At 38.8% G+C, this 27,581-nt stretch overlaps 1 protein-coding gene across 2 annotated transcripts in view; it reads right to left on the bottom strand.

Annotated features, from left to right (window-relative positions):
- The window catches only part of FNIP1 (folliculin interacting protein 1), a 149,421-nt gene extending 121,933 nt beyond the window's left edge, over positions 1-27,488 (bottom strand). The window contains exon 1 of one of the 2 annotated variants that reach the window (XM_082725636.1): positions 27,274-27,488. In XM_082725636.1, coding sequence (XP_082581762.1) covers positions 27,274-27,365 — 92 coding nt within the window. In that variant the 5' untranslated portion in view covers positions 27,366-27,488. The remainder of the gene's footprint in view (positions 1-27,273) is intronic. The other variant, XM_082725635.1, reaches the window with a different exon arrangement.
- Positions 27,489-27,581: the final 93 nt, after the last annotated feature.

The following is a 27,581-nucleotide window of genomic DNA, read 5'->3' as shown; positions in this document are numbered from 1 at the left end:
ATTATATTGCTTTGTGTACCTTCTCTACATTTTTGTAAAGCATACTGGCTCCCACAAATCCAATATAAAAGTAAAACAAAACAAAACAAACAAACAAAAAACTATAGGTCATAAAATTAAAAATTAAATTTCTACTTAATTACCAAAGTAGAAAAGTAAATATAAATTCAAATTTTAAAAGACAGACTCCCAGGCAATTAATCTGAAAAGAAGAAACTGCTTACCTGCCAAAATCATTATCACAGCCACTTGACTGGCCAATGACTAGAAACAAGGACTCTTCTACTCTGCAGCATCCACACTACATCCCAGAAATTTTATCATTCCAGTTCCTATTAACATTCCTATATACACCCATCCCCTGGTCACTTGTGCATACAAATATAACATATGAATAAGTTTCTTTCTGGCTTAACATCTACTGTGAGCTGACTTGCTCTCTACAGAAGCTTCCTTCCAACAGGTAGAATTAGGGTTATGTGCTGTTCATTTCCATGGCAGATGACAGCATGAACTCAAACCATCCTTCAACCTTCAGGCCAGAAAGGACACAAGTAAATACTATTTACACCAAATTGGCCACAACAGTCTCATGGCCCTATCTGCTTACAAGCACTATGAAATACGGAAGGGTATATGAAAATTTTGTGAGAAGTAAACAAATCTGCCATAGAATAGAACTGCTGAGCCATGGCGTGAGTATTTCTACTTTACTAAATAATGCCAGATTGGTTTCCAAAGTTATTGTACCAATTTATACTGCTATGAAGACTACTCAGGGATGCTTACTGTTCCAGATTTTTTTTTTAAAGATTTTATTTATTTATTTGACAGACAGAGATCACAAGTAGGCAGAGAGGCAGGCAGAGAGAGAGAGAGAGAGAGAGAGAGAGAGAAGCAGGCTTCCTGCGGAGCAGAGAGCCCGATGCGGGGCTCGATCCCAGGACCCTGAGATCATGACCCGAGCCGAAGGCAGCAGCCCAAACCACTGAGCCACCCAGACGCCCCACTGTTCCAGATTCTTATTAATATTTGGTACTTTCCAACTTCTTGGCTATTGCCAAACTAATGTCAATCTGCTTGCATTTGGTGGTCTTTCTCCTTTAATAATTAAAACAACATATAATTCAAAGTGTAGACAGTGTTAAAATTGCTTTTATATGTATTATATATATATTATTGTGTGTGTGTGTATATATATGTATATATATACATATATATACATACATATACATATATATATATATAAAATCTTCCCTTCCAATGAACTAGTGAAGTATTAGTTACATTTAACAGATAATGGAAGTTAGACACAAATTTAATTACTTGTTCCAGGTCTCAACACCAAACAACAAAGACCAATCGGGTTATACAGTGTGGGTTCTTAATTCTCTTGTCAACTATTAGGTTTTGGCTAAGTAATCTAAGTGCCTGCTGTTTCCATTTTCTCATCTATGAAAGAAGGATAATGTTACCTACCTCATAGAGCTATTTTGACAATTAAATGAAGTAATACATCCAAAGTCCTTAAAATACTGCCTGGAACCTCATAAAGCACTATGTAAATTCTTTGCTCTAAAAATTGGTAATATTCTCTTACATTTTCATCTCCATTTTTCTATAAATGGGTTCCACTTCTTATTCTTAGTATTATTTATCTAGACCTCATTTCTTTTTTTTATTAATTTTAGCAGGTTTTGCCCATTTAAAAAAAGACTTTGAGACTTTTTGTCATTGCACATTTGTTTTCTTTTTTTGCACACTTGTTTTCTATTTCATTAATTTGGGCTCTTTATTATTTCTTTCTCAAATTTATTCTGCTTTTCCCTTTCTAACTCCTTAGATAGAACACTCAACTAACATTTTGATCCTTTCCTTCTTTTCTTATGTAAACATTACAAATTTACTGTAAGGCTTTAACTACATCCAAGTTTTGTAATATGGTATTTATAATCATTCAGTTCTAATTATTTTTAAGTTCCATTTAGGATTTCTTTTCCCTGACTCATAACTGTTCTACAAATGTTAGGGGGAAAATATGCTTCCTGTAATTGCTAGTTTCATGTTGATTTTGTTTTCAAAATCTTTTTTTTTCTTTAAGATTTTAAGTAATCTCTGCACCCAACGTGGGTCTCAAACTCCCAAACCCAAGATCAAGAGTTGCACGCTCCACCAACTGACCTAGTCAGGCACCACCACCATCTTCTTTATTCTTTTTTTTTTTTTTTTTTTTTGCTATCTGACCTTCAGTAACTACAAGAGGTATGTTTAAAAATCACCCACTAGGGGGGCGCCTGGGTGGCTTAGTGGGTTAAAGCCTCTGCCTTCGGCTCAGGTCATGATCCCAGGACCCGCATCCCGCATTCCCCCCCCCCCCCCTGCATCGGGCTCTCTGCTCCGCAGGGAGCCTTGCTTCCTCCTCCCTCTCTCTCTGCCTGCCTCTCTGCCTACTTGTGATCTCTATCTGTCAAATTAAAAAAAAAAAAAAAAATCACCCACTAGGGGGGCGCCTGGGTGGTCCAGTGGGTTAAAGCCTCTGCCTTCAGCTCAGGTCATGGTCCTGGGGTCTTGGGATCAAGCTCCGCACTGGGCTCTCTGCTATCGAGGAGCCTGCTTCCCCCTCTCTTTGCCTGCCTCTCTGCCTACTTGTGATCTCTGTCAAATAAAATCTTTAAATAAAAATAAAAATAAAGATAAAAATCTCCCACTATAGGGCACCTAAGTGAAGCATCTGCCTTTGGCTTAGGTTGTGATCCTGGAGTCCAGGGAATGAGTCCCATATGGGGCTCCATGCTCAGCAGGGAGTCTGAGTGTCCCTTTGCTCCTCATGCACTTTTGTATTTTCTCGCTCTCAAATAAATAAAAATTTTTAAAAAAATTTAAAAAGTAAAAATCACCTACCAGAAGAGATGTGTCCATTTTTCCTTGACATTTCTGCTTCACATATTTTCAAAAATATGTATCTTCTGGGTGAGTTAAACTTTTATCATTATATTTATCATTAGTAGTTTTTGTGTTTATTTTATCTGATATGACTGCAACTACCAGTTTTCTTTTGGTTATCCATCTTTCCATCTTTCTATATTTGTATACTTGGGGTATATGTTTATTAAACAGCAGCATACAGCTAAATTTTATTTGATCTTTTTCCAGTCCAACACATTTTTGTCTTCTCCACATTATTTAGTCTCCTTTCACTAAATGTGGTCTTTATAATATGTTGGAATCTATTTCTGCTACATTACTCTTTTGCTTTGTGCTTGTTCTGTAACTTCTTTTCCTACCCTTTCTTACATTATTTTTAATTTTCTTTGTATATTCCATTTTCTAATAATTTGGAAATTATATATTCTACTTCTATTCATCTAGATATATAGCCTTGAAATTTTAACATGCACACTTCATACTTTAAGTTAACATCTTCACTCTCAAAAGATAAAAGAACCTTAGAAATGAGACCTGAGAAGATGGTGAAACAGCAAGACCCTGAGCTCACCCCCTCCAACGTTTTCAACTAGATATCATCCACATCCAAGTCCATAAACCAGAGAGCAATCTGAAGACTGGCAGAACAAACTCCACAACTAAATATAGAGAAGAAGCTCCATCGGAAAGGTTATGAAGGTCAGAAAGACAGAGGAAGGCTGCCCACAAGAGGCAGGGAGCTGCAGGAGTAAAGAGGGCCAAGAAATAGGCTCACAGAGGAAAAATTAATCCCCATAATGTTTGGCTTTAAAAACCAGAGGAGCTGGGGCGCCTGGGTGGCTCAGTGGGTTAAAGCCTCTGCCTTCAGTTCAGGTCATGATCTCAGGGTCCTGGGATTGAGCAGTGCATCAGGCTCTCTGCTCGGCAGGTGGCCTGCTCCCCGCCCCCACCTCTCTTTCTCCCTGCCTCTCTGCCTACTTGTGATCTCTGTCAAATAAATAAATAAAATCTTAAAAACAACAACAACAACAAAAACAACAACAACCAGAGGAGCTGAATTCTGTGAGTTTAAAAGCAGTGGGGCTTGGAACCTATAGCTTTGGAGGTCAACTGATTCAGCACAGGGCCACCTGGGAGAGCAAATGATGGCCCGGGGAATTGCCCTTAAAGTGAAAGCAACCTATGCAGAGAGAACATAAAAATGGCAGTTTACACAACACCAGGGACAAACAGAAGATGGATCTGTTCACGCTGATTTCTGAGCGTGCTGGGGGACTTCTCTGAAAATGTGGGAGTGGCAAGTGCCATTTTCCTCCCCTGGCCTATAGAATAAGCACAGAGACATATGCAGGAGGCAGGGCTACATAGGCACTTGCTACCTAACCTGCTACCAATGCAGCACACTCAGGAGTTCCCTGGAGGACTCACCAACTCCAAGCCTGGTGGCCTCAGCCCTGGTTCAGGGCAAACTCTACTAAAGCCACAGGGGTGCTCCATCCAGCCAGCCTGGGGTACAGTCCCCAGCTGCACCCAGCTGTGCACACCCAGCCACCATCCTGTGTCTTGCCCAGCCAAATGTCCCTGGCCATCCTAGCACATTGAGTACTTCAAGGATAGGACTATAGACCAATGCAAATTTTGCTAACACTCTCACCCTGCTCCCAAATTCCCTGGTGGGCATGCAATACCAAAGCTGACCTGCCTACATGCCACTATCACCACAGAAAGCAAGCATAAACAAAACAGCCAGAGAGTCAGTGCAAATGACTGCAATGAAAGGAAAAGTGACTTGAACACAACAGCAGAGAATAAGCAAAAAAAGGATTCTCCCCTAAAGAGCTGGCTTCTATTAAACAGGGGACACTGCACTGCTGGGTATTCCAGGACCTCTTCATCATAAAATCACTACTTTCAAGAGCAGAAATCACAGCTGACTTTTTTAACACAGAGAAATAGACACAGAGGGACACCTGGGTGGCTCAGTTGGTTGAGCCACTGCCTTCAGCTCAGGTCATGATCCCAGAATCCTGGGATCAAGTCCCACATCAGGCTCCTTGCTTGGTGGGGAGCCTGCTTCTCTCTCTGCCTCTGCCTGCCACTCTGCCTGCTTATGCTCTCTCGATCTCTCTCTCTCAATTTGACAAATAAATAAAATCTTAAAGAAAGAAAGAAACAGACACAGAGAGACAGACAAAATGGGGAGACAGACATTTAACCCAAATGAAAGAACAGAACAAGGCCACAGTGAGAGAGCTATATGAAACAGATACAAGTAACATGCCTGATAAAGAATTTGTAACAATAATCATAAGGATACCCACTGGACTTGAGAAAAAAATGGAAGACATGAGTAAGAACCTTAATAAAGAAATAAGGAGTAACATAGTAGAGATGGGGGCGCAATAAATGAAATGAGAAACACACTTGATGGAATGAACAGCAGGATTAAAGGAGGACAACAAATTAGTGACCTAAAAGACATGGTAATGGAAAGTATTCAAGCTGAACAGATAGAAAAGAACTTTGCAAAATGAGAACAGACTAAGGGAACTTAGTGATGGCATCAAATATAACAGCAGTCATATAAGTCCCAGAAGAAGAAAAGAAAGGGAGGAAGAAAATTTATTTGAAGAGATAAAAGTTGAAAACTTCCCTAATCTGGGTAAGGAAACAGATAACCAGATCCAGGAGGCACAGAGAACCACCAACAGAATCAAAAAAAGAAGAGCCACACCAAGACATATTGTAATTAAATGTGCAAAAGAGACTAATAAAGAAAAAATTTTTAAAGCAGCAAAACAAAAGAAATCCTTAACTTATAAGGGAAACTCCATAAGGCTAGCAGGAGATTTTTCAACAGAAACTTGGCAAGCAAGAAGGAACTGAAAGGATATATTTATATGTGCCAAATGGGAAAAATCTGCAGCCAAGAATACTCTATTCAGCAAGGCTATCACACAAGAAACAAAGAGTTTCCTAAATACACAACTAGAGGAGTTCATGACCATCAAACCAGCTCTGCAAGAATATATTAATAGGGACCTTCAAAAGGAAGAGAGACCAAAAGTGACAAAAGAGAGGTAGGAAAACTCTATATTGTCTAAAAACACATTAAAAATTACTATTTTTAGGGATGTCTGGGTGGTACAGTAGCTTAAGTGTCTGACTCTTGGTTTCAGCCCAGGTCATGATCTCAAGAGTCCTGAGATTGAGCCCTGGCTTGAGCTCCATGCCCCATGTGGAGTCCGCTTAAGACTCTCTCTCCATATCCCTCTGCCCCTCCCCCCTGTGCATGTACATGCTTTCTCTCTCTCAAGTAAATAAATCTTTTTTAAAAAAACTATTTCTGGGGCACCTGGGTGGCTCGGTGGGTTAAGCCACTGCCTTCGGCTCGGGTCGTGATCTCAGGGTCCTGGGATCGAGTCCCACATCGGGCTCTCTGCTCAGCAGGGAGCCTGCTTCCTTCTCTCTCTCTCTCTCTGCCTGCCTCTCAGTGTACTTGTAATTTCTCTCTGTCAAATAAATGAATAAAATCTTTAAAAAAAAAAAACTATTTCTTTTTTTTTTTAAGATTTTTTATTTATTTATTTGACAGAGAGAGATCACAAGCAGGCAGAGAGGCAAGCATAGAGAGAGGAGGAAGCAGGCTCCCCGCTGAGCAGAGAGCCCGATGCAGGGCTCGATCCCAGGACTCTGAGATCATGACCCGAGCCGAAGGCAGTGGCCCAACCCACTGAGCCACCCAGGCGCCCCTAAAAAAGACTATTTCTGTAAAACACCAGTCAAGAACTTAACAAAAAAATGAATCTAAAATATAATAACATATACCTAAAACAGGGAAAAGAGAAGAAAAGAATGGGTTAAAACTTAAAGGATCACCAACTTAATTTAGACTGCTATATATAGCAAAAAAGATATAAAAACCTAATGGAAGCCGTATTACCAAAAACCACTAATAAATACGCAAAGAATAAAGAGAAAGGAATCAAAATATACCACTAAAGAAAATAAGCAAACCATGAGAGAAAGACAAGAAAGGATCAGAGATCTACAGAAACAACCACTAAACAAGTAATAAAATGCAATAAATGTACACCTAGCAATAACTACTTTAAATGTAAAAGGACTATATGCTCCCATCAAAAGATACAGGTAATACAGTGAATTTATAAAAAGACCATCTATATGCTGCCTACAAGAGATGCATCTCACACCTAAACTGCAGATTGAAAGTGAGGGGACTGAGACTAAAAGTAAGGGAATGGAGAACCCTCTATCATGGAAATGGATGTCAAAAGAAAATTGGAGTAGCAATAATTATATCAAACAAAGTAAGCTTTAAAACAAAGACTGTGGGGCACCCGGGTGGCTCAGTTGGTTATGTCAGACTCTTGATTTCAGCTCAGGTCATGATCTTAGGGTTGTGAGATTAAGCCCCGCAGTGGGTTCCATGCTGTGTGTGGAGCCTGCTTAAGATTCTCTCTCCTCTTCCTCCCTCTCAAACAAAAGAAAAGAAAACAAAACAAAACAAAAAACTGCAACAAGAAACAAAGAATAACACTATGTAATAATAATTGAGACAATCCAACAAAGAACAATTTTAAATATTTATGCACCAAACACAGGAGTACGTAAAACAGTTCATAACAAAAATAAAGGAACTAAATGATAATAAAATAATAGTTAGAAGGACTTTAACACATCCCTTACATCAAGAGAAAGATCATCTAAATGAAACATCAACAAGGAAAACAATGGCTTTGAATGACACACTGGAACAGATGGATTTAACAAATACATTCAGAACCTTCCAACCTAAAACAGAATACACATTCTTTTCAAAGGGCACATGGAACATTCTCCAGAATAGATCACATATTAGCCCACAAAACAAACCTCAACATATTCAAGACTGAAATCGTACCATGCATATTTTCTGACCACAATGCTATGAAACTAGAAGTCAACCACAAGAAAATATCTAGAAAAGATTAAAAAAAAAAAAATACATGGAGGTTAAATAACATGCTACTAAACAAAAAGTGAGTCAACAAAGAAATCAAAGAAGAAATTAAAAAAATACATGGAAAAAAATGAAAATGAAAACACAACACTTCTAAAACCTCTAGAATGCACCAAAAGTGGTTCTAAGAGGGAATTTTATAGCAATCCAAGCCTACCTCAAGGAGCAAGAATAATCTCAAACAACTTATTCTTACACCTAAAGGAGACACAAAAATAACAAACAAAACCTAAAACCAGGGCACCTGGGTGGCTCAGTCAGTTAAGTATCTGCCTTTGCCTCAGGTCATGATTCCAGGGTTCTGGGATCCAACCTCACATTGGGCTCACTGCTTAGTGCCCTCACTGCTTCAGCCCCACAGTGGATTTGCTGCTCAGTGAGGAGTCTGCTTCTTTCTCTTCCTCTGCCTCACCCCTAACTCTCCACTCATACTCTCTCTTGCTCTCTCAAATAAATAAATAAAATCTTCAAAACAAAACAAAACCTAAAAGCAGAAGGAAAGAAATAATAAAGATGAAGGCAGAAATAAATGATACAGAAATCAGTATAACAAAACAGATCAATGAAACAAGGAGCTGGTTCTTTGAAGGAAAAAGAAGGAAAAAAAAAAAATCAAACCTCTGGCCAGACATATCAAGAAAAAAAGAAAAAGGAGTCAAATAAAGAAATCCACAAATGACAGAGGAAAAAATAACAATCAACACTACCAAAATATAAATAATCATAAGAGAATATTATAAAAAGCAATATGCCAAACAACAGGACAACCTAGAAGAAATGGATAAATTCTAGCAACATATAAACTACCAAAACTGAAAAAGGTAACAGAAAATGTGAACAGACTAATGACCAGGAAACAAATGAGTCAGTAAAATAGAAAGTCCCAAAAAACAGAAGTTCATGACCAAATGGCGATAAGAAAGAGTTAATACCTATTCTTCTTAAACTATTCCAAAATATAAAAGAGGAAGAAAAACTTCCAACTCCATTCAATGAGGTTAGAATTACCCTGATACCAAAACCAGATAAAGACACCACCAAAAAAGACAACTACAGGCTAATATCCCTGAAGAACATGGACACAAAAATTCTCAATAAAATACTAGCAAACCAAATTCAACAATACATTTAAAAAATCACCAAATCAGGGGGATTTATTTCTGGGTTGCAAGGGTGGTTCAGTATATGCACATCAATTGGTGCGATCTATCACAGCAACAGCAGAAAGAATAAAAACCACGTGATCATTTTAACAGATGCAGAAAAAGCATTAGACAAAGTACAACATCCATTCATGATAAAAACCCTCAATAAAATAGGTTTAGAGAGAACATACCTCAACATAATAAAGGCCATGGTACGAAAAGCCCACAGCTAATATCATCCTTAATGCAGAAAAACTGAGAGCTTTTCCTCAAGGTCAGGAACAAGACAAGGATATCCACTCTCACCACTTTTATTTAACACAGTACTCGTAGTCCCAGCTACACCAATCAGACAACAAAAAGAAAAGTAATCCAAATTGTTAAGGAAGAAGTAAAACTTATGCTATCTGCAGATGACATGATACTATATATAGGAAACCCTAAAAACACTCCACCAAAAACTGCTAGAACTGATAAAGGAATTCAGTAAAGTCACAGTATATAAAATCAATCTATAGAAATCTGTTATATTTCTGTTCATCAATAATGAAGCAGCATTAAGAAAAGTTGGGGAAATAATCCCATTTACAACAGCACTCGAAATACGATACCTAGTAATAAACCTAACTAAAGAGGTGAAAGACCTGTACTATAAAAACTGTAAAAAACTGATGAAAGAAATCCAAGATGACACAAAGAAATGGAAAGACATTCCATGCTCATGGCCTGAAAGAACAAATATTGTTAAAATGTCTGTATTACCCAAAGCAATCTATAGATTTAATGCAATCCCTATCAAAATACCAACAGCATTTTTCACAGACCTAGAACAAACAATCCTAAAATTTGGAACCACAGAAGACCACAAATAGCTACCACATTCTTGAAAAAGAAAAGCAAAGCTGGAAGCATCAATAATTCCAGATCTCAAGTTATATTATAAAGTGGTAATAATCAAAACAATATGGTACTGGCACAGAAACAGACTCATCCATCAATGGAACAGAAGAGAACCCAGAAATAAATCCATGATTATACAGTCAATTAATCTTGAACAAAACAGGAAACAATGTACAGTGGGAAAAAGACAGTCTCTTCAACAAATAGTGTTGGGAAAACTGGACGGCAACATGCAAAAATGAAACTGGACCACTTTCTTACCTCATACACAAAAAATAAACTCAAAATGGATTAAAGACCTAAATGGGAGACGTGAAACCATAAAAGCCCTAGAAGAGAATGCAGGCAACATATTCTTTGACATCAGTCTTACCAACTTCTTTCTAGATATGTCTCCTGAGACAAGGGAAAGAAAAGCGAAAATAAGCCACTGTGATTATATCAAAATAAAAATCTTCAGAGTGAAGTAAACGATCAACAAAACTAAAAGACAACCTACAGAATGGGAGAAGATACATGTAAATGACAAATCCAATGAAAGTTTAACATTCAAAATATACAAAGAACTTACAAAACTCAACACCCCAAAGATGAATAATCCAACTTAAAAATGGGCAAAACAGGGGCACCTGGGTGGCTCAGCAGGACAAGCCTGTCTTTGGCAAGGGTCATGATCTCAGGGTCCTGGGATCAAGCCCCGCATCGCATCGCGCTCTCTGCTCGGCAGGGAGCCTGCTTCCTCTTCTCTCTGCCTGCCTCTCTCTCTGCCTACTTGTGATCTCTCTCTCTCTCTCTGTGTCAATAAATAAAAAAAAAAAAATGGGCAAAACATATGAATAGGTATTGTTCCAAAAAAGGCATCTGATGGCCAACAGACACATGAAAAGATGCTCAACATCAGTTATCATCAGAGAAATACAAATCAAAGTCACAATGAGATATCACCTCACACCTGTGAGAATGACTAAAATCAACAGTACAAGAAACAAAAGGTATTGGCCGGGATATGGAGATTTAAAGGGGAACACTTTTGCACTACTGGTGTGAACTAAAATTGGTGCAGCCACTCAGGAACAGTACGGAGGTCCCTCAAAAAGTTAAAAATAGAGAAGCACCTGGGTGACTTAGTCAGTTAAGCATCCAATTCTTGATTTCAGCTCAGGTCATGATCTTAGGGTGTAAGAGCCCCATGTTGGGCTCTGTACTGGGCACACAGCACTTAAGATTCTCTCTGCCCCCCTTTAATTCTCCCCCTAACCTCACTCACGCTTTCTCTCTTTCTAAAATAAAAATAAATAAACAAAAACAGAACTACCTTATGATCCAGAATTGCACTACTGGGTATTTACCCAAAGAATACAAAAACCTCATTCAAAGAGATATAGGTACCCCTACGTTTATAGCAGCATTACTTACAATAGTCAAGATATGGAAGCAGCCCAAGTGCCCACTGATAAATTAATGGATAAAGATGTAGTGTATATATAAACAATGGAATTATCACTCAGCCATAAAAAAGAATGAAATCTGGCCATTTGCAACAACGTGGATGGAGCTAGAGGGCATAATGCTAAGCAAAATAAGTCAAAGACAAATACCGTATGATTTCACTCACGTGGAATTTCAGGAAACAAAACCAAGGAGGAGAAAATGAGAGAGCCAAAACAAGAAACCGTTTCTTATAGAGAACACAGAGAACAAACTGACAGCTACCAGAGGGGAGGGGCTTGGTGGGATGGGTTAAACAAGTGATGGGGATTAAGGAGTGTACCGGCCATGAACACAGGGCGACATATGGAACTGTTAAATTACTATGTGTACACATGAAACTATTAACACTTTATGTTAACTAACTGGAATTAAAAACTTAGACTGCTGAGGGGCGCCTGGGTGGCTCAGTGGGCTAAGCCGCTGCCTTCGGCTCGGGTCATGATCTCAGAGTCCTGGGATCGAGTCCCGCATCGGGCTCTCTGCTCAGCAGAGAGACTGCTTCCCTCTCTCTCTCTCTCTGCCTGCCTCTCCATCTACTTGTGATTTCTCTCTGTCAAATAAATAAATAAAATCTTTAAAAAAAAAAAAAAAAAAAAACTTAGACTGCTGAAAACCATGTGACCAGAAAATTATTTCAAGAATAATAGGATTTTTTTTTTGCCTTGAAGATTTAAAAAAAAAGCTTTATTGAAGTATAACTGATGTATACTAAACTGTACCTATTTAAAGTATGAAATCTGGTAGGTTTTGATTTATATATATAACTGTGAAATCATCACCACAATCAGGCCCAAATGTTTCCTCATTTCCATTTATAATCCTTCTCTCTCTCCCCCTCCCTCCCCACTTCACACTCACCCCACACCCCATTCCCAGGCAGCTGTTCTGCTTCTTGTCACTTGGGACTAGTTTCCATTTTCTCAAATTTCATATAAATGGTATTTTACATATACATAAAAAGGATAAAAGAACTTTAAAATATTTTTTTTAAAGATTTTATTTATTTATTTGACAAAGAGAGATCACAAGTAGACAGAGAGGCAGGCAGAGAGAGAGAGAGAGGGAAGCAGGCTCCCTGCTGTGCAGAGAGCCGGATGCAGGACTCGATCCCAGGACCCGAGATCATGACCTAAGCCCAAGGCAGCGGCCCAACCCACTGAGCCACCCAAGCACCCCAGAACTTTAGAATATTTTAATTCTACTTCATTCTCTCCATCTCAACCAAAAAACCCTTCACTCATGGCACTATTTTCCAGTCTTTCAGCTCTATGTTTGACATGTTTGTTGTTTTTATACAGCCAATAACTGTGCAGATTTACCCAGGTATACCATTTTATGTTGCTGTTCATTTCTTACTCCATATATTCTTGTATTGAAAACATTCTTCTATTAGTGATATTCTCTCACTTTTCTGTCTACAGAATGCATGTATTTTGCCTTGAATCTCAAACAAGTTTTACTAGGTATCGGTTTTATGTTGGAAGTTATTCTGCCTCACAGCACCACAAAGATGTATCATTGGGTTCTATGGAAAACATAGAAAAATTTAAATTTTTAAACATGGAGTTACCATATGACCCAACAACTCCATTCCTAACATATACCCAAGAAGAATAAAAATGTGTTCACACAAAAACTTACACACAGAAGTTCACAGGAACATTACTCATAACAGCCAGCTAAAAAGTGGAAACAACCCAAATAACCATTAACTGATGAACAGATAAGCTGTGGTACATCCATACAATGAAATATTATTCATCAATAAAAGGGAATTATTCATGCTGTAACATGGATGAACTTTGAAAACATAATGCTAAGTGAAAGAAGACAGTCACAAGAGACCATATACTATATGATTCCATTTAAATGAAATGTCCAGAAGAGGCAAATCTATAGAAACAAAAAGTATATTAATGGTTGTCTAAGGCTGGGAGAGGGTGGGTGGGTGGTAGAGGGTGAGGTAACTGACAGTTACTCTAATGGTACAGGGTTTCTTTTTGGATGATGATAATGTTCTAAAACTGACTGTGGTATTGGTCATGAAACTTTGTGAAAAAACTAACAAGAACTGAATTTTATACTTTAAATGGCTGAACTGTATGGTATGTGAATTTTATATCAGTGAAGCTATTACATTAAAAAAAAAAAATGGGGCACCTGGGTGGCTCATTAAGCCTCTGCCTTCAGTTCAGGTCATGAACTCAGGGTCCTGGGATTGAGCTCACATTGATCTCCCTGCTTATGGAGCCTGCTCCCCCCCCACCCCCGCCTGCCTCTCTGCCTACTTGTGATCTCTCTCTGTTAAATAAATAAATAAAATCTTTTAAAAAAAGAAAAGAAATTCAATAACCTTTTTTTTTTTTTTAAGATTTTATTTGACAAGAGAAAGAGAGATCACAAGTGGTGGGCAGAGGGAGTGGGAGAAGTAGACTCCCCACTGAGCAGGGAGGCCAATGCAGGGTTCAATCCCAGGATCCTGAGATCATGACTTGAGCCAAAGGTAGCTGCTTAACCAACTGAGCCACCCAGGCACCTCTCTTTTTCACTAACTTTAAATAATTTTATTATCATGTACCTTCATGTAATTTTCTTCATGTTTCTCATGCTTATGTTTGTTCAAATTCTTGAATGTTTGTGCTTGTTTATCCTTTTAATCAAATCTGAAAAAGTTTCTGAACAAGATCCTCCCCCTATTTCCTTATCAGACCTCATTTACATATCTCTTAGGTTACTTGACTTTGTCCCACAGTTCAATCATGTTTTTTTATTCTGGAAGTAAAACTGACATGCAACATTAGTTTCCTGTGCACAACACAGTAACTTCACATTTGTACACACTGCAAGCTGACTGCCACCGTAAGTTGTTACCATCTATCACCATACAAAGTGAATATATTATTACTGGTTTTATTTCCCACACTGTACATAACATACCCATTACTTATTTTACAACAGGAAGTTTATACCTCTTGACTCTCTTCACACATTTTGCCCGGCCCTCCCAACCCCTTTCCCTTGCAACCACCACTCTGTTCGCTGTATCTATGAGTCTGAGTTTGGTTTGGTTTGGTTTGGTTCATGTTTGTTTTTAGATTCCACTTACAAATGAAACCATGCAGTATTTGTCTTTCCCTATCTGACTTATTTCACTTAGCAGTATACCCTCCAGGTCCATCAGTGGTCCTACAAATAGCAAGACTGCATTATTTTTTATGGCTGAATAGTCCACTGGACATGAATATGCATGTGCATGCCACACATGCACACACACACACATACCCATTTCTTTATCTATTCATACCCATTTATTTATCTATTCATCTAGATAAACACTTATAGACACTACTTAAGTTGTTTCCACACCTTCACTGTTACAAATAGTGCTGCAAATTTTAAACAGGGGTGCACAAATATTTTCAAATTATTTTTATTTTCTTCAGATACCCAGAAATGAAACTGCTGGATCTACTGGCAGCTCTGTTTTTAATCTTTTGAGAAACCTCCATACTGTTTTCCTTAGTGGTTGTACCAATTTACATTCCCACCAACAATGTACAAGGCTTCCCTTTTCTCCACATCTTCACCAACACTGGTTTGGTATAACAGTGATGCTAATTCATTAAACAAGTTTGGAAGCATTCCCTCCACTTCAATGTTTTTGGAATCATTTAAGAAGGATAGATATTAAAACTTAAAATGATGGGTAGAATTCAACAATGAAAGCATCTGTTCCCAGACTTTTGTCTGTTGGGAGGTTTTTGATAACTGACTCAATGTCCTTACTACTTTATTCAGATTTTCTATTTCTTCTTGAATCAGTCTTGGAATATTGTACACTTTTAGGAATTTATCTACTTGTAGGTTGTTCAATTTATTGGTATATAACTGTTCATAGTAGTCTTTTGTGATTTTTTATAGTTATCAGTTGTAACTTCTTTCATTTCTGATTTCTTTCATGTGAGCCCTCTCTTTTTCTTAGTTAGTCTAGCTAAAGGTTTCTTCTCATTTTTATCTTTCCAAAGAACCAGCTCTTAGTATCACTGATTTTTTTTTTGTCTTTTTGCCTCTATTTCACTGATTTCCACTCAGATCTATATTATTTCCTTCCTTCCACTAACCTGGGTACACCCTGTTCTTTTTTCCCTACTTTATTTAGGCATAAAGTTAGATGTTTATGAAATTTTTCATGATTCTTGAGTTAGGCCTATATTACTATGAACTTCCCTTCTATAACCACTTTTGCTACATCCCAAACATTTTGGTATGACCTATATGTGGTTATGTCACATTTCTGTTTTCATTTGTTTCTAGATATACTTTTATTTCTTCTTTGATGTCCTCAATGACCAACTGGCTGTTCAGCGGCATGTTCTCTAACCTCCACAATTTTGTGGTTTTTCCATTTTTCTTCTTATAAATGATTTCTGGTTTTATATCACTATGGTTGAAAAAATGCTTGATATGTTTTCGATCTTCTTGAACTTACTGAAAGGTGTTTTGTGACATATTGTAATCTATCCTGGATAATGTTTCGTGTAGACTTGAGAAGAACATGTATTCTGCTACTTTTGGATGACATGTTCTCTAAATATCTATATATATTATATATAGATATAGATATGTATATATGTATACATATATATTAAGTCCATCTGTCTAATGTATCATTCAAGACCAATGTTTCCTTACCAATTCTGTCTAATCTATCCACTGATAAGAGTGGAGTATTAACATCCCCTACTGTTTGTTTGTTTTTTAAGATTTTATTTATTCATCAGAGAGAGAGAGAGAGAGAGAGAGAGCGAACACAGGCAGACAGAATGGCAGGCAGAGGCAGAGGGAGAAGCAGACTCCCTGCCGAGCAAGAAGCCCGATGTGGGACTCGATCCCAGGACGCTGGGATCATGACCTGAGCCGAAGGCAACTGCCCAACCGAGCCACCCAGGCATCCCAACATCCCCTACTGTTAATGTGCTGCTAAATTTTCTCATTAGGTCTCTCAATATTTGCTTTATATATTTTAGTGCTTCTAAGCTGAGTGCATATATATTATAAATGCTCTATCTTCTTCATAAATTGACCACTTTATTGTGTATTGCCCTTCTCCATCTTTCATTACATTCTTGTTTCAAAGTCCATTTTGTGTCTGATAGGAGTAGAGCTACACCAACTTTCTTTTCATTTCCATGGAATATCTTTTTCCAACCCTCTACACTCGGTCTGTGTGTGTCCTTATTCTTTTTTTTAAGATTTTATTTATTTATTTGACAGAGAGAGATCACAAGTAGGCAGAGAGGCAGGCAGAGAGAGAGGAAGGGAAACAGGCTCCCTGCCAAGCAGAGAGCCAGACGCGGGACTTGATCCCAGGACCCTGAGATCATGACCTGAGCTGAAGGCAGTGGCTTAACCCACTGAGCCACCCAGGTGCCCCGTGTGTCCTTATTCTGAAGTGAGTCTCTTATAGCCAGCATACAGGTTAAGTCTTTTTTTTTTTAATCCATTCAGCCACTCTATGTGTTCTGACTGGAGAATCAGTTCATTTACTTTAAAAAAATTACTGATAGGTGTGTGCTTATTGCCATTTTATTCACTGTTTTCTGGTTGGTTTTGTAGTTCCTCTCTGTTCCTTTCTTTTTTTCTTCACTTGTGTTAACATTCTTCATATAACTTTCTCAGTGTCACGTTTAGATTTTTTTTTTCATTTTCTTTCATATATTTACCATAAGTTTTTGCTTTGTGGTTACCATGAAGTTCACATATAGCAACCTCTGACTATAAGTCTATTTTAAGTTGACAGCAACTCACACTTGAATATATTCCAAAACTGTACATCTTTATTCACTCCACAATGTTTTATGTTTTTGACACTATAGTTAACATATTTTTACTTTATATATCCCTTAGTAAGTTATTATAGTTTTAGTTTTGTCTCTTGACCTTCACACTAGTTTTATAAGTGATTAAACCATCACCTTTATTGTATATTTACCTTTTCCAGTAAGATTTTTATTTTACTATTTTTTTTACCATTAATTAGTGCCATTTACTGTGAGCTTAAAGAAATTCCTTCAATATGTCTTGTAAAGCTGATTTAGTTGTGATGAACTCCATTAGCTTTTGCATAACTGAAAAATTACTACTCTAAAAGATAACCTTTCCAGGTACAGTATTCTTGGTTGCAAATTTTTCCTTTTATTACTTTGAATATATCACACCACTCTCTTATGACCTGGAAAGTTTCTGCTGAAAAATCTGCTAATAGTATTATGGGGTTTCCCTTGTATATAAAGTGCTGTTTTCTCTTGATGGTTTTAAGTATCTCTTTAACTTTTGACATTTTAATTATAATTAAAATGGTGTATTCTCTTTATCTTATTTGAGATCCTGGTAGATCTCTTTATCTTATTTGGAACTCTCTAGGATTCCTGGACCTGCGTGCTTATTTACCTCCCCATACAGAGGAAGTTTTCACCATTATTTCTTCAAATAAATTTTTTGCCCCTTTCTCGCCCTCTCTTTCTAGGACCTTTATAATGACACAAAGGTCCCTTAAGGTATCTTTACTTTTTAAAATTCTTTTTTGCAGCTGTCTGGGCTAGTCTCATTGCTTCGTCTTCCAGTTCAGTAATCCATTCTTCTGCTTCATCCAGTCTGCTGTTGAAATCCTAATATATTTTCCAGTGCAGTTACGGTATTTTTCAACTCTGTGACTTCTGTATGCTACTTTCTTATATATCCTACATTTTTTAAAGTTCTCACAGTGTTCATCCATTTCCCTCCTAAATTCAGTAAACATATTTAGAACTATTACTTTGAATCCTTTATCAGGTAGTTTGCTTACCTACATTTCAGTGAAGTCTTTTCTTTTCTTTTCTTTTCTTTTTAAGTAGGCACCATGCACAGCAATGGAGCCCAGTGAAGTCGTTTTCTGAAGTTCTGTCTTGTTCTTTGATTAGAACATATTTCTCTGTCTAATCATTTTACCTGGTTCTCTCCGTTTATTCTTTGTATTCAGTGTAACAGCCACCTCTCACAGTCTTGCAAGAGTGGTCTTTTGCAGGAAATAACCTGTGGGGCCAAAAACTGCAATCTCCGTCCCACCCAGAAATCAGAACTTGGCATTCAAAGGGCATCCCCCATATGGACTGAGCACAACAATCAGCTATGAAGCTGCAGTGTGGCGACTGAGGTACACTTGCCCAGCTGACTATGGCATAGAGAGGCAGGGAACTTGCCCAATCAGCTGTAGTGCAACTGGAGCTCAAAGGTGTATGAGATGCTTGCAGGTTGGCTATAACATGGCACATGGGGGTGGGGTGCACCCACCCACGCTAGCAGGTTAAAAAGGAGATTGCCAAAATGGGGCCTACCAAAGCTAGCATGAGCAAGAGAGAATGAGATGACAAAAGTAGTACCTACCAGCAATTCTGTTCCCAGAGAGAGTCCGAACAGGTTCCTGCCTTTCTGGCAGTCCTTTTAAGATTAAAGATTAAAACTTTCTCCTTCATATAATAGTCTAGGCGCTTTTCAGTATGCTCATTTTTGCTGGGTCCTGGGGCAAGTGGTCTGCACACAAGCCCTTTAAGAGAAGGGTTCTCCTTCTCCATTCCTTATAGTTCATTCTTCAGTTCTCCTAGACATAATCCCCACTGGTCTTACATTTTGGGGGCTTGTTTCGATGGTGCAAGATCCAAGGGTTGGCACAAGGGAAAGATCCCTACTCGGGGAAAAGATTGCTCCTCCTTGCTCCTCAAAAAAAAGAGTAAGATCCCTCCTGATTTGGGGTCACCGTACAGAGAATGCAGTTTTTGGCAAGAGTGTAGCCCTGCCTCTCCTCATCTCGGCACGGTCCTTTTATCCTTTGCTGAGGAGGCACTGTTCATGTAGTTTTCAGATCTTTTTCAGAGGAAATTATTCCAAATGTAGCTGCAGATGTGTTGTGTCCATGAGAAGAGGCAAGTTCAGGATCTTCCTATACCTCTATCTTAAACTGTCACTTTGAGGTACAAGTTTTATAAACTGAAGCTGTATTTTTCAGTTACCTGTTTTCTTTCAATAAACACGGCTCTGAAAAACAAATCTAATACTCCCGCTTAGACAAAGAAAAACAAACATATTAACAATAAAATATATTTGCATTTCTTACTGGAAAGTTAGACTCTTAAGGACCAAACACTGCTACCAAAAAGGATTAATATGTAATTACTTACAATTCTCAGCTTCCCACATTAATAAGAAAGATATGATCCCACAGGATTCTCTGTAAAGAATACTAAAACTTTCAGGGCACCTAGATGGCTCAGTCGGTTAAAGATCTGCCTTCAGCTCATGATCCCAGGGTCCTGGGATTGAGCCCCACATGGAGCTTCTTGCTCAGCAGGGAGCCTGCTTCTCACTCTCCCTGCCACCTGCCTGCTTGTGCTCTGACAAATAAATAAATAAAAGCTTACCATTTCTAATACAGCATTAAAAGATACAATTTATGGAAAGGTGGTATTTTTTTAAGTAACAAAAGACCTTGTAAATGCAGCAAATCTTTAAAAATGACATTGATAAAGCAAAATTTCTGAAATACAGTTCTTACAAATATTGACAATAGTAAAAAGCCAGCTTAAGAACTTCAGAAGCTTGGGGCCCCTGGGTGGTCCAGTTGGTTAAGCATCTGACTTGATTTCAGTACAAGTCACGATCTCAGGGTCAGGGGACTGAGACCCACAATGGGCTCTAGGCTCAACCTGGAGTGTGGTTGGGACTGTCTCTCCCCCCGCTGCCTCTGCCCCTCTCCCAACCTGCACTTAGCGCTTTCTCCCTCTCACTCACTCTCAAAGTAAACAGATAAACTCTTTAAGAAAGAAAAGAACTTCAGGGGCACTTAGGTGGCTCAGTCAGTTAAGGGTCTGCCTTGAGCTCAGGTCATGATCCCAGGGTCCTGGGATCAAGCCACATGGAGGGTTCCTAGCTCAGTGGGAAACCTGTTTCTCCCTATTCCTCTGCCTGCTGCTCCCCCACTTGTGTATGTTCTCACTCAAATAAATAAATCTTAAAAAAAAAAAAACTTCAGAAGCTTGCTTAAAATGTGACATAAAATCAGATACTGAAAGTGAAAAAATAACACAGTACTAAAGACTTTCTCCTAGAAAAAAAAGCTGTAGCAGTGAAGCCATTTCTCACCTCTCATTTACTCCACATCTATCTTCATCTTTCTCACTTTCTCCCCCAAACATGCCCATCTCAAAAAAAAAAGGTCACCACAGTTATCTCCAACTCCACAGATCAATAGATACTTTTTTTCTGTTTGTCATCTCATAAGACCTGTCAGCAATCAGCATACAGAAAACAGTACATCACATTATCATTTTTTAAACACTTTCCCTTTGGAGCTGTCCTACCACCACACAACCCTGGCTTTCCCAATGTTTCTCTTGCCATTTTCTTCTCTGTAGACTTTCCTCTCCTACACCTGTACATTTTAAATTTCCTCAGAGCAAAGACCTGCTCTTTCCAATACATCTAGCTACAGATCTAGATGATCTCATCCATTCCCTTAGTCTTAATAGTGACCATATTCTATCTCCGGTCCCAATTCTCCTGTGAATCAACCTCTGGTGTGAACTCCACATTTACTTTATTACTGTCAATCTCTAAGCAGGTATCTCTCTCTAGCAAGTAAAACTAAAACAAATGTCCAAAAGAGAACTTTTGACTCTCTCCCTCTGCCCTTGAAATTATTTCATACGTCCATTCTATAAATATTTACTGAGCATATGTTCAGGCACTGTGCTGTATACTGGCACAACAATGTGTACTTGGGTAAGACAGATGGTAAGTTATAAAATAAGCTATGAAGAGTACAAAATGTGTGTGATAAAGAATAGAGAAGAAGGCTGCTACTTGTGATAGGCTAGTCAAGTCATACTTCCACAGTCTTATATTCTCTCCCTCAGAAAATTGCATCTATTTAGGGATTCCAGTCCAAAACCTAGGTATCTGTTCCCCATAAACAATCCAAGAGGTCAATCTACTGGGTTCTAACTTCAAAATCTACCTTGAAGTTGACGAGAACTCAAGCAAAGAAGAGAGATATGGACAAATAATGACAACTGCAATAGATGTCACAGAAGGAAATACAAAACTATGGAAGAAAATATCAGTGAAACCTAACTCACTCTGGGAGAAATAAGAAAAGGTTTCCTGGAGGAAGAATACCTAGGTTAACTCCAGATGATCACTACAAAAAGCCAAACAAAAAAAGAACAGAAGACTATGCCAAGAAGAGGGAACAGCACAGCATGGAACATCACTGAATCTAAAACATGTTCAGGGCCGTAACAGGGAGAAGGGATTAATAAAAGGCCAAAAGAAAGCACAAGTTACCAAAGATTAAAGAGATCATGTCACAAGGGCACAGAAATCAACTTTAAAAGTCTCCTACTGGCCAAATATGGGACAATTTGACTATAATAGATTAAAATACAAGCTTGTGTTGATACCAAAAAATGACAAAGTGAAAACCTTCACTAAACAACTCATTATAAATTATTCTGACACATTACAAAGGGAAACTATCAAACTTATATGCTACCTTTCCTGTACAGGTGGTAAGAGAAATTTCACCAAAACAGGTGGTAAGAGAAATTTCTTCTAGGAAATAAATGCAGGAGGAATTAAACAATCAGGGTATCACCATTTTATAACCCCTGATAAGATAATAGATTCAGAAAATAATCAACAAAAGATGCTAAAACAATTAGGGAAAGGGAAATCTTAAAATGTAAGAACAAGGCTGACAACACTATTCACCAAACTTAGCATCACTAAAGGGAAACCAACCAGACACCATGTAACTCTAATGGGTAGGAAATTCACAACAAACATCTATGAGATATTTTTATTTAAAAAAAAAAAAAGAACCTGAATCTAATAAAATATCTACCAGCTTTCTAGATACAGAGGTAAGTTATAGCAGTGGTTCTCAAACTTGAGCATCAGAATAACCTAAAGGAGGCTTATTAAAACACAGAATGCTGGGTGCACTGAATTAGAGTAAACCATAAGGAAGCAAAGAGCCATATAAAGAATGTGGGAAACCTTATAAGAAAAATAACCCAGTTTCAATAAGAAATCATATTTTAAAAGGTGGGGGAGGCTGTTATAGAAAAAAATTACTTAAGCAACATAACTGCAAATGTAATATGCAGACTCTAAAGATTCTTGAATTAACAGGGGCGCCTGTGGATAGTTGACGGGGTTAAGCATCTGAGTCTTGATTTCAACTCAGGTCATATCTCAGGGTCATGGAGCCTGCTTAAGATTCTCTCTCTCCCTCTGCTCCTTTCCCCTTCCCTCCTCCCCGACCTCCCTCTCCACCCCCCCCAAAAAAGATTCTAAATCAAACAAATCCACAAGAGATCTTGAAACAACTGAGAAAATATTAATATAATCTAAGAATAGATCATATTAAGGGAATTTTTGTTAAGCATAATAATAGAATGATGGCTCAGTTTTTAAAAACCTTACGTTAATTAGGGGGAAAAAAATCAAGGCTACAGACTGCAAAAGTCACACAATACGGGCCACTTTAAGGAGTTTGGGCCTAAACTGAATGGTTTTACACATAAGCATAGAATCATCATATTTACAACTTCTGGTTCCTGAATGTCATGTGCTAAGCACTGCATTAAGTACTTAACATGACTTATCTCTTTGAATCCTTAAAATAACTCTGTAATGCAGATATTAAATTCTATACCATTTTGCAGGCTGATCATAATCAGAATTTGCATTCTTTAAAGGATAAAGTGTTGAGAATACTTTGGAGCATGACAAGAGTGATGGAAAAAAGAACAATTAAGAGATTGTTACAACAATATAAGAATTTCTGGTAAAAGCAAATGCTCATGCATTACGAATAGAACAAAAATACAGCAATTTTTTAACAAAACATGAATTATGTCCTACAGACATTTAATTCTGAAACAAACTTCTTCACCAAATTAGACATTTTTCAAAGAATTTTATTTTTGAAGCAATCATTTTGTATGTACATTTTATATGTATTTACTGGACTTACAGTTAATTCTTTCTTTCACTACAAAGTGGCCTGATGGAAAAAACGTCAAACAGTATGTTTTCCTAGAAACCACGTTCCTTCCCAAATCCTCAAAAATATAAAAGCAAGTTACTGTTTTAATTCTATAAATTACTGAAATAACATCCCTGTGATATCCTTCACACGCCTGTCAGCTCAAGAAGCTTAGATAAGACAAACACACAGAAATCAATACAGTAATGACCTTTTATAAAAGTGAAAACTGAAGGGAAAGGAGTGAACCCAGACCACCTTTTCCAATGGGGTGACCATGAAAGACTATTTCAAGGCTAAAGCTTCATTCATATCAAAAGTCTCTCCTATCTCAGAGCCCTACTGTGACTTATTACCACTGGGCCTTGTATGTTGCTAACTCTAGGAACAGACTCTTGGATGCTGAGCTATACGTTAATTGCCAAAGGCTGTGTCCAAGTCAGATTCAACAACTTAAACTAAGTATACCAAAACAAAACCCAAAAAAGTTTCTAGAAAGGAAAGCATGGTCTACTGGAATGAAATTTTAATCTACTCTAAAACCTGAGTTGTGCTCCCTTCGGCAGCACATATACTAAAACCTGAGTTACATCATTTGTTATTAGGGAAATGCAAATTAAAACCACAATAAGGGGTGTGCCTGGGTGGCTCAGTGGGTTAAGCAATGGACTCTTGGTTTTGGCTTGGGTCCAGATCTTGGGTGTCATGAGATCAAGCCCCATATTGGGCTCTGCACTCAGGAAGGAATCTGCCTGGGATTCTCTTTCCCTCTCTGTCTGCCCCTCCCAGTTGTGCATGCTCTTTCCCTCCAAAATAAATAAATAAATCTTAAAAACACACACACAAGATCAACAAGATTCCACAACATCCACGAGAATGGCTATAATCAAGAAGTCTCAAAAATGGTCAACGTGATAAACATTATTAGGTGTTTTTCACAATACAAAAAAATCTTAATTAAAAAAATAGACTAACGGATACCAGGTATTGGGGAGGACATGGAACAATCATAACCTTCACACACTGCTCATGATACAACTACTTCAGAAAAGTTGGGCAATTTTTTTGGAAGTATATACTTTGCATATGACCCAGTAATCCCACTCCTCGGTAACCATCCAAGAGAAATGAAAGCATATGTCTGCATAAAGATCTGCATACAAATGTTCACAGCAGCATTGTTCTTCACAGCCCAAATCTGAGAACAACCCAAAGGTCTGTCAATAGGTAGTAAATGGATAAAGAAATTGTATTATACCCATACAATGGAATACTACTCAGCAATAAAACTGAAGAAACTGATAAGTGCAACTGAAATAAATCCCCAAAATCATCACTGATGATGATGAGTTAAAATAAGCCAGACAGAAAAGACTATAAACATGATCACATTTATAGGAAATTCTAGAAAAATCAAAACTTCACTCATTAGAGCAGATCACTGACTGCCCTGAATGAGGATGGGTTAAGAACTGACTACAGAGGGTCATGAGGGAACTTCTGGGGGGATGGAGGTGTTCTAAAACTTCACTGGGGTGGTGTACGAAACTGTAAACATGTAACAAAATTCAAAGAACTGTGCACTTAGAATGGCTTAATTTTACTGTATGTTAATTATAGCTCAATGAAGTTGTTTAAAAAAATTACAAGGATACCTAGGTGGCTCAATTCATTAAATACCTGCCTTCAGCTCGGGTCATGATCTCACGGTCCTGGGATCTAGTCCTGGACTGGGCTGCTTGTACAGCAGGAAGCCTGCTTCTCCCTCTGCCTGCCACTCCCCCTATTGTATTCTCTCTCTCTTTCTCTAACAAATAAAATCTTAAAAAAAGAAAAAAATGACCTGGGTTACCTAGATCTTCAAGTTACCACCTGTGTGATGCTAACTAGTTTTCATTTTCTCACACGTCCACTTGCGCACATTTTATTTTTTTAAAGCAATCACTTCTAAATCATACTGCACTTACTGGGCTTATACATAATTCTTACTTCCACTGGAAAAAGGATCCTATAGTTATCTACACTTTCTCTCTCTCACAAGGTTGTTGTGAAATATCACATGAGATAACTAATAAGAAAGTGCTTAGGCAACTCTAAAGTAGTGTTACACAACTATATAGTAGGCTTTACGTTTTTTAAAAATAGACATGAAAAATTTTTTTCATATGTATGACTTCAGACCCTTGGAAACTTGAGTACCCTAAAGTCAATCTTTGCCCAGAAATAGAAAGCCTAATCAAGTGTCACCTTTTTAATATCCTCAACCTGCTTTGTACTGACTCCTGATTTACTGAATGTCTCAACGCAGTATTATCCAGACTACACTTTCGTTTTTCAAGAGAAAATCAGTAAAGAAGTGTTTTTAAAAATTCATTTGATGAGTATGGCCTGACATTTATTTCCCAGTGGAAAAGACCCAAATCTAGAAAACTGTTTCATTAAACATTTTTCCAGGATGTTCACATCGTGATTTTTCCTCTAAAAGTTAGTTCTTTCCATTTAGTATTACAATTCTACACGTATTACTTACTGAGTGTTTAGTAATGTGACCTCCATTAACAAGAGAGGGTGAATAATTTTAAGGATATGAAAACCTGTTACCAGTGTGGTACAGTCATTTCAAACTTTTGCCTGTTGCAATTTTAACAGACTCTCATTTTTTCCTACTACTACTGAACAACTGGGCTCTTTGCTGTCCTACCAGGTTTGAGTGATATGTGACATTTAGCCTAGTTATACTTAACAAGTTTCCACACCGCAGCAAGTATGAAGTATGAAGGCTATGTGAAAGACATCATCTCTACTTCAAACGTGGTTTGGCGAAACCACATGAATTCAATTTTACTTTGAATTCATGATTCTACTACATTGTCTTACAATTCCAGTTAAGTTTTTCTACCAGCAACAGGTACTGCAACCAAAAATTAATAAAGCCTTTACTACCACAAAATACTTCGCTATCGTTTTCAATTTTTAAAGACCCCTTTCTGGTAACAGTTGTAAGAGGATGATTCCATGGTCAGTTCTAACGCCGTGCTTCCTCTGATTCGTTCCTGCTCCAGTCTAGTCAGAAGTAACCATAACCTCTTAGGTTTCACCTTTCTCCTTCGATAACAATTAAGACCGCTCGTTCCGGTAACTGCACACCTCCAATATTAGTTTCCAAGAAACTAGAAAGAACGGCACCTTGCCTACTCGTTCCTCCAGCCCTCTACCCTTAGAAGGTTGCACAAAACGGGCAGCTCTCCCCCACAACAGCAAGCGGGCTGGAATGAAGCACCCACAGAGCGACTGGCCTCGGGTAGGAGGGGATAACTTCTGGGCCCCGAGGACTGCGGCTGAGGTCCAGCCCAGCCCGCTCCCAACTCTACTCGCTGCCAGAAAGGAGTGTGGAACCTACGCTCAGGCCGCGGTGCTCGGTGGGGAAGGCACAGCCGCGTGTGGCAGCGGGGCAGGACGTAAACAAACCGGCCAGGAGGAGGGGGAAGGGGCAAGAGCTGGGCTGGGGGTGGTGGGCCGAAGAGGACCTCCCTCCAATCTCCAGCTCAGGTCCGCAGCTGCCCAGCCGCTCCCCAGCCGGGCCCAGGTCCCAATCCCGGCGCGGCGCGGCCGCGCGGGCAGGAATGCCAAAGGCCCCTGCACATCTGGAGCCCGGAGCCCACAAGGCCATCGGCTCGGCTCCCCCACACCCCGCAGCGCCCTACCTGAACGCGCAATCTGGATCCCGCGCGTCCCGACCGGGCGCGCCTAGCCCGCTCCTCTTGCTGAAGAGCTTCTGGAACAGTGTTGGAGCCATGCTGACCACGGCCAAACCAGGGTCGCTCCTTAGGGCGCTCGCTAGGCCCCCGCTCCTAGAGCCGCCCCGCCACCCCCATGAGCGCCTCAGTCATATGACAGAAATTAGTCACTTCAAACGGCCACGGCGCGCGGGGCGGGGCGCGAGGCAAGGCCGGCGTTCATTGGCTGGCGGTGAGCCGCATCACGTGGCGCCGCACCGAGCGGGGAGCTGGGG

Source organism: Mustela nivalis (assembly GCF_964662115.1).
Source record: "Mustela nivalis genome assembly, chromosome: 3".
In the NCBI taxonomy this organism is placed as follows: Eukaryota; Metazoa; Chordata; class Mammalia; order Carnivora; family Mustelidae; genus Mustela; species Mustela nivalis.
The sequence above is the reverse complement of the archived record's forward strand: the minus strand, read 5'-3'. Positions and strand labels throughout refer to the sequence as shown.